Source organism: Calidris pugnax, unplaced genomic scaffold, assembly GCF_001431845.1.
Source record: "Calidris pugnax isolate Ruff unplaced genomic scaffold, ASM143184v1 scaffold44, whole genome shotgun sequence".
Taxonomy (NCBI): domain Eukaryota; kingdom Metazoa; phylum Chordata; class Aves; order Charadriiformes; family Scolopacidae; genus Calidris; species Calidris pugnax.
Genome location: NW_015094506.1, coordinates 18,554,736 through 18,563,308, shown reverse-complemented (window position 1 = coordinate 18,563,308; position 8,573 = coordinate 18,554,736). Strand labels below are relative to the sequence as shown.

At 42.3% G+C, this 8,573-nt stretch overlaps 1 protein-coding gene across 1 annotated transcript; it reads left to right on the top strand.

Annotated features, from left to right (window-relative positions):
* LOC106901160 (glioma pathogenesis-related protein 1-like) lies at positions 1-5,774 on the top strand. Its single transcript, XM_014963535.1, has 6 exons — positions 1-299; positions 2,516-2,761; positions 3,168-3,280; positions 4,061-4,143; positions 5,416-5,442; positions 5,530-5,774. Exons 1-6 carry the CDS (start codon positions 120-122, stop codon positions 5,754-5,756), a joined length of 876 nt encoding a protein of 291 aa, XP_014819021.1. The 5' UTR covers positions 1-119; the 3' UTR covers positions 5,757-5,774.
* Positions 5,775-8,573: the final 2,799 nt, after the last annotated feature.

The window sequence follows — 8,573 nt, the reverse complement described above, 5'->3', positions numbered from 1 at the left end:
CACTTTCAAGTCCTTCCACACCCAGAGAGCAACTTCTGAAGAACTGCTTGCCAGTACTATCTCCACCTAAGAGATTTTTCTAGTAAAAACTTAAATAATACTGAAAGCATTGAAGAATTATGAAAATCACATTTTTCTTCGCTGCACTGTTCTTTTTGGATCTCCTCGCTTGCTGTCACGGTTATCCACAACATCCCTTGCCTGACATAGAAGATGCAAAGTTCATTGAAGACTGTGTGAGAGCTCACAACAAGTTTCGATCCAAAGTGAATCCACCAGCCAGCAATATGTTTCACATGGTAAGGAGGTGTTTGTGATCTGTTGAAAAGTAGTATAGATTTTGCTGCTGAGTTAGCCCATCTTATTCTTCATTTTCTTTCTGATTTTCTTTTTTGTTCTGTCAATGATTTTTGTACTGTATATGTTGGTTCTTCATATGAAATAGAAAATATTTTAATTTTCACAGTTTTAATAATTTGAAGGGAATTCCTTGCTTAGGAATGGATTGCAACTCTAAACTTCAGCCAGAACAAAGGGCTGTACTGCAAAACACAGTGTTTAGTTCTCAGCATTTCATTTACCTATTTATAAGAAAGATAGTAATCTGTTTTATGTTAGTCTGGTTTCATATGGGAAAGCTGTTTGGTATTAAAAAGCTCCTTAATAGGCAATCTGCTCAATAGGATTTGTTGAAAATCTATCATCTCTCCTTGTTTCTTATAGTCTAGCACATGTGTTGAAGAAAGGGGTATCTGCCAGGACATCCATTTAGATACCTGATCTTCATTTGCTGTAGCAGGGAGTAAGGATACTAATATCAGGGGTGGAAAGCAGAGCTTCCTATTAATACAGTGGTTATCAGAACAGGCCATGGATAGGTCTCAGCTTGCTGGGTGGAATACATGAGGAAAAAGGTAGAGAGATAGCTGAGGGAGGTAACCCCTCTCAGTTGATGTCATTGCTTTTACATTACATTGATTTCATGAGCCCTCCAGCATAGCTGGGAAGGAAGTTAAATGCATAACCGCATGCACAGTATGAATCATTTCTATGAAAGGAAGTTCACAGTAAAGGGGTAAAATTCAAACTACTCACGATTTTAATTTCTTGCCATTTTAAAACAACAACGTTTAATTGAACATGCTAGCACACAAGAGCAAACTCAGCTGCTGAGGCCAAAGTTCCAGCAAGCCTGGAATGACAGCAGGACAAATACACAGAGACCTCTTGAATGAAAGGTGTTGCATTGTATTCAGAAGTTCTTGATGGATATTTCTCTTGTATGACTTTTTTTCAGCTTTGAGCGCAATGCAAGTTTAATCATCCCTGGCATCATGTAGCAAAGTGCTGCACAGCCTAACCGCAAGTTGTGTGAAGAAATCTCCTTGCGTTTGATTTGGACATGCTAATTCCTAGCTTCGTTTCGTAGTCTCCAATCTTTGTATTGGAAGGAGCAAGTAATCATTGCTTATTTACCTGCTTCACAGAACAATCAAAGCTGCAGATTGCTATATTAATTGCAAGTCTGCAATTGCAGATTGCTCTGTTGCTTTATGAAATCCCTCCATATTTGAGGATAACCATCCTCCTCCATGTTCTATCTGCCCTTCCCAGGTCTAGTGTCCCTTCTTAAGGTGAAGTCCTGCACACAACATTTAACATGACTTCTACAGTGGTGTAATTATATACCTGGGTTTACTCTCCATTACTTCTCAAGGAATTTCTAACACATTATTTGCTGTTACACTACTTCAAAACATTGATTTACAAGTGGTAATCGCCAGCTCCAAACCTGTCATTATAAACACAATGTCAAAATTGTTTGGGTTATTTTTTTGAAACACATCCATTATATTTCTCTGTACAGAATTTTACCTGCCATTTTATTGCCCAGTCATTCAGTGGCATAAAATCTTTCTGTGAGTCTGGCAGACTGGTTTTTCAAGTTGTCATTTGGGCCGCTCAGGATGGGAATGGTTCCTCCTCAGCCCAGCAGAGATGAGTGAGACTTTTATCCGCTTGGGCCACAGGCTGAGGAGGGGGAAGAGCAAAGGGGCAGAAGGGGAAGGGAGCAGCTGTTACTCTTCTCTCCCTCCTGGCCAGCAGAACAAAATTTCTATCTGATCTAGTGGTAATTGCAAAGTGCAAATCCCTGGACAGCCAACAGCTTCCAGGCATAAAGTCCCTCAAGCCACTCCAAGGCTGGGGGTTTCACCCAGGTGCCTCCTCCTCTCAAGCCAGGCAGCTCAAAGACTGCAATCCAGCTCTAAATGTTTTAACACGTCAGATACCACAGGACAGTGGATAGATACTACATGTCCTGCAATATTTAAGGGAGGAAGAAGAAATAAAATTGCTGTGGGAATAGAAATGTCAAGTCAGAGAAAGAAACTGAATGCAGGGGTGGGAAGCAGGAAAGGGCAAAATAATCCTCACAAGTTCCTGCTTTAAAATGTTTGAATTCAGCCAAGTCACTGCAGTGCAGGTCATAGTATGTTTTCTTTCTTTTCTACAGTCCTGGGATGCTGCTTTAGCTAAGACTGCCAAAGCGTGGGCAAAGAAGTGCAAGTTTAAGCACAATATCTACCTTAAAGTGCGGGGCAAGACGCACCCCACTTTTACTCCTGTTGGAGAAAACATCTGGACCGGCACAGCCACCATCTTCTCTGTGGGTGAAGCTCTCGAGGACTGGTTTAATGAAGTCGAAAGCTACAATTTCAACACCAATCAGTGTACTGACATGTGTGGTCACTACACCCAGGTGAGTCTCACATGGCCTGTGGTTTCACGGAAAATCCCGAGTACAGGCTTGAAGCAGGCCGCTTTGTAACAGGAATTGCAGCAGGGGTTTTTACCCCCCCTGGTTTATTGCTGCATGAGAGTAGAAGTAACTACTCCGAGCCCCAGGGATGTCCGAGGCCTGTTTTCAGTAATGTTGGAAAGGGATTATCCCCTGACAATTTCGTGTTTCCAGGGGAGCCAGGTAATAAATGCAAAACCAACATCAAGCAGTCGCTTGTCTAAGCTGCCCTATGGGTTGTCGATGTCGCTCCTGTGTTGGCTGTTTTAAACTTCCACAAGAGCTTTCCCTTCTCCTTCCTCCCTAAATGCCGTTGCTTTTTCAAGTCTTGGGACAGGCGCGTTACATCTTTCCCTTTGCCCTCCAGGTCGTTTGGGCAGAGAGTTACAAAGTTGGCTGCGCAGTTCACTTCTGCAATACAGTTGAAAATTTTCCAGGGCTCTTCCGAGCAGCACATTTTGTTTGCAACTATGGGCCAGCGTAAGTTAATGATGGCATTGGGGGCTCAGGGGTTTTATTTTTTAAATAGCCCATGACTGACCTGGTATCAGATGCTAGCGGCGATGGGAGCAGTTGTAACAAATGTCAACAGCAGCTCTGTCCACGTGTCACTGGTCTGAGGGAAACTTCCCCCAGCCAGTGAGAGCAGAAGCTGCTGGACATAGTCGGAGCTGCAGAAAATCTCTTCATTAAAAAGCAGGCGAGCAGATCACAGCTGAGAGCAATCACCTTAACCAAGGTGGTGGAATAAAATCTGTTTTGACTAGTCTCTGCAGGAAAAGTAGGAAAGGTGCAAGCTTTCTGTTTGAGAAAGATTACATCTATCTATAGCCCCACCCAATATTCAAACAAGACATTTTAATTGAAGAAATAAAAGGAAGACAGTCCTCTAGTTTATCTCATACCTTGTAATTTCTGGATTTGCCTTTTACAGAGTTTTTTTTTACATACAGATGGGTAATGAGAGATTAGAGGAAGATTCTTGTATGCTTACACTGAATAATACAGTATTGCCTGAGAAGTCTCATTAATTTCAAATGGAGACAGTCACCAGGTAGCTGCTCCTCATGCCACTGAGAGCTTTAATCTGTTCTAAAAAGAATTTCAAACATTTGCAATGATCAGGTTTTGGATAAAGGGATTTCCCTCCCTCCCTAATAGCTTTGCATGATAAATTATTCTAACAATGTGATGAAACCATGTATGCAAATTGCTTTTCAAACAACCGAGCTAACAAAATATTGTTATTCTCCTTTGCAGGGGGAATTACCCAAGAAAACCATATAAAGCAGGACGACCATGCAGTGGATGCAGTAATGAGAAATGCGTAGACAAGCTCTGTGGTAAGACCAAAGTGATTAACTAAGAAAATTGCATAGAAATAAAGTGTCATAATTATCAGTAGAAATATATCAGTGAGTTATATTTGCACTAAGTATATAGAGGGTCTGTAGCGCACCACACAGCAACAGTACCAAGCCCTGGTAAGAATAGTATAAGAAGGAATTAATTGAAATATTTTGCTGTTGAAGGCTCTCAGAGGTAGAACCCAGAGTTTCTGATGAAGAGAAGTATCAGTTAGACTACTTCCTACCTTTTATCTGATCAGGAAATCAAATCTAAAACTTCAGCCCCAACAATATTGTCTGTCTAGTTCTTTTTTCCCCTAGCAGAAATAGTGTATTCAACTTCTGCTGTCTTGCTTGTTTAGTATGTCCTATCGCATTTTCTGGAAAACTATAGTTGTGAACCAGTAGTAAGACTATACTGAAAAGCACACTTATTTCTAACTGCTGCAATTTGTTGAAATACAGCAGTGAGAGCTTGTTTTTCCACAGCAGTTTGCAGCTGTGTACCTTTATGTCATTACACCTAGTCCCAGATTAGTCACAAATAGTGTTTTAAATAAACAGCAATGTCTTAAATCAAAGATGAATTTTATACAGAGGTTTAATGGGGATGGTCTCTACTAGCCAGGCTTTAGAAAGCTTCAGCTGTAGAAATAATTGAGCATTTGGTATCCTTATTTCCTTCCATGATATCCTGGCTGACTCATCTTGAAGTCTCAGACTGATGCATCACAGGAAAACTAGAAACATCTCAAAGACTAGGGGGAGGGAAAGAGGAAGAGGAGGAAAAGAACTTTTAAAAATTAAGTGCTACATCCTACAAGCCATTTTACCATATTGTCCTATAGGGCAAATCAGCAATTCTGATAGGATGCACGTAGGCAATCCTGCAGATGCATCAAAGCTCTTAGTAAAGGTGTATTTCTGTCATAAATTTAGTAGTTAGGTTTGTCTGTCTGTAACTACTTAAATTTGCTTTGTATATCAATTTAAAATAAATGCCAAGTTTTGTTCTTATTTGCCAGTTTTCCTCATGAAAGAAATTCTTCCTAATGCATGTACTTCTTTTGTGCTTATCTTTCAACTCGGTAAAAATTATGAGCCCCGTGTCAGCCAGGAACCCACTATTTTTGGCCTAATTCCCCTTTGCAGGATGTATAAAGCGCAGACTGGCATTGTCAGGGCAATCAGCCAGGCAGCAGCAATGGGTTTCCTTTTTCCATTAAGAGCCACCACTCACATTTTTTCCTTTTCTCATCTCTACAGAAAATCCAGAACGTGAGAAGCTAATAAGTACGTATCAAATTGCTCTCAATTACTTTTCCATAAGCATGGATAAGTTTGATGGGTCTTAACACTTGTTTCTTCACTGATTTTTAGATTATGCCTCCTGGTATCCAGACTGGGACACACAGCCCCAGCCACCACGGCCCCGTCCCCCCAGGCCTCCTGCGCCGCCGTACATCCCACCTGCTGAGCAGCCACATCCCTCTTGCGACCAGTACTGTATTACTGTTTTAATTTTAAGGCCACTCTTTTTGGTACTGAGTGCTGGTGCTGTTCTTTTAGTACAACAGCGGTTTCCACACACATTTTTTTATGAGTAATGAACAATTAAGATACTGATAGCGATCATACTGCTGTATTACTCTCAGAGAATTGCACACATCTGCAAAAACACTCAGTCTTCTCTCCATTATCCTTGTGATGTTTATCCAGCATAGAAAAGGCTGCTTCTTCACTCAAGGCAGGATAAAAGTGGTTGTGCATGGAGTTAGTGTAATTTATTGGCAGTAGCTGCAATGTGCTTCTATGTCAGCACAAGCCTCTTAGCTCTGGCTCAGCAGCAGCTTTCTAGAGGGACCATGTAGACTATATATTACTATACATGCCTCCTGGAAACCTGGAGCATCACAGAGACATGTCTGAAGCGGCATAGCAGGTCCAAAAGAAGCAATAACTCATCTCCTTCAATTATCCAAGACATCGCTTTCCCCAGGTAATGGATATTTAACAGTATGTGTTTTTAAACACAGAAAGAGTAAAGCTTGTCCTTTACTCTATTTAGCCTATGTGTATCAGTCTCCATTAAAGTTACTCTATTGTCAGTTGTACTGTTCTGTTCTTCACTCAGAATCAAGCTTTGTCCTCCATAGCTGGAAGAATGCCAGGGAATGTTGATAGAGCAAGAATTAAGATGGAGTGTCAATGGGGAGAGCTTAATTTTAGGATGTGAGATGGTGACAAAATCTGAAATGCAGAGTAGGTGACAGCCATCCCAAGCCTGCAGGCAGGGAAAGGGCAGGGGAAGCAGGGAGGAAAGACAGGAGAGGGAAGATGAAGTAGGCCCAGGACAGATTCTGGTTTGGAAACGGAAAATCTTAGCCTCATTAAAAAAACCCAAACTGTTGATGGATTTAGTTTATTTTTAGACACACTTAGCCCTCAACCCCTATTGTTCCCATATACATCTGTTAGTAAGGGAAACAAACACGTCTTTCAAACTAAGAGAAACTGGCTGATATTAGCAATGCATAACTTTGCTATCAATATTTAAAGCTCTTTCTCCTCCTTTATCTTAATCCTAATGTTTTGAGAACACAGTGACTCAAATTCTGAGCCACACTGCAGCTCTGAAAGAGCATGGCATCCCACAGAATATAAATGAGCCCCAAATGTTTGGGCTCTTGTCGCATGCTGCAAAATGTCACCATGTAAGAAGATACATATTTAATTTCACAACTGTCAGTGATTGTCTGGTGCCATCTTTTATATCTAGCAACAGCAAGGAGGCTGGGGCAAGTGCTTGGGAATGGGACATGTGGGACAGCTGACCCAAACTGACCAAAGGAATATTCTCTATGAAGTTGTGTTCAGAAAAAAAAAAAAAAAAAAAAAAAAAAAAAAAGGGAAAAAAAAGAAAAAACACAACTGTCAGTGATTGTCTGGTGCCATCTTTTATATCTAGCAACAGCAAGGAGGCTGGGGCAAGTGCTTGGGAATGGGACATGTGGGACAGCTGACCCAAACTGACCAAAGGAATATTCTCTATGAAGTTGTGTAAAAAAAAAAAAAAAAAAAAAAGAAAAAAAAAAGGGCATAGAAGAAGAAGAAAAGTGGGGGGCTGGCTTTCAGGGCAGCCATTGCTCAGAGACTGGTTATCATTGGGGATGGTGCCATTATGGGTGCTGAGTGATTGCCTTTGCATCACTTGAGGGTTTTGTTTGTTTGTTTCTCTGCCCCCCTGCCCTCTTTCCACACATATTAAGGTGTCTTTATCCTGAACCATGAGTTTTCTCACTTTTCTTCTTCCTGTTTTCTCCCTTCATCCTGCTGGGGAAAGGGCAGTGAGCGAGCGGCTGTGTGGTGCGTGGATGCTGGCAAGGGTCAACCCACCACATTAATGTGATCTAAGAAGGGGTCTGTAAGGGAGTTGTAAGCACAGTGTTTCTCATCCATGATTCCCTCAGAGGGCCTTTTCACCTGTAAGCAGTCTTTCCACGAATAGCTGGAGATGAGTGACCCACGGGACCTAGTGTGTGCTGGTGGGGCTGTTGTGGCAGGCTCACAGAGTGACCCCGGACCACCAACCTGAATGTGGCCTTGCCAGCAGCTCCAACACCTACAGGACTGCGTGTGCAGAAGTGATAACTGGGACCTACACTCAGATGCTCATAGGATGCAGATTCCTAAAATGAACCCTGGAGTGGGAAGAAACCCAACCTCGTTTCCACAGAGATGTCCAGGCAGGAACTGTGGGAAACGGCCTGAGCTTGATGGAGAAGTGATAGCTAAGGGCAGTGTGAGGAAGAAGGTGGTGATGAAGGTGGAGCAGGGTGAAGCAGGGCGTGTTGGGCACCCAAGGCAACGTGCACAGGATGTGGGCTCCCAGCTCCTGGCTGTGAAACCTGGTGTGGGTGCTGGGCACTCGGCATGAGACAGTGCCAGCCTTCATGGCACCCAAATCTGCTGGAGGCTTGGGTCGCAGGCAGTGAACTACAGGTTGCTAACGCTTGGGAGAAGAAATTGATAGCAGCATATAGCACAAGTATGTGATCACAGGAGAAACCCCTCGATAACTGCAGCATATTAGAATTGCAGTTCTCAGAGAAACTTACCCCTCCAATAACTCAATGAACAACCACAGTGACTGCTCATACTGCAGTAAAAGTCATGGTTCACATCAATTATTTCTCACAGCATTTTGGCTCAGAGTAACAGCCTTAACAGCAATGCTATTTTCATGAAAAACAGATTTATCCAAAGCTTTACTGCAACCCGTAGTGATTGTTATGGATGGGATGCTGCTGGCCAAAGAAACAAAAAGAAAGAAGCCCGAAGGGCAGGAGGGAAGAAGCTTGCCCACCACAATTAAAGAAAGAAGAAACAGAGAGAGAGACAAAGCTGCTACAGCTCTGATGTGA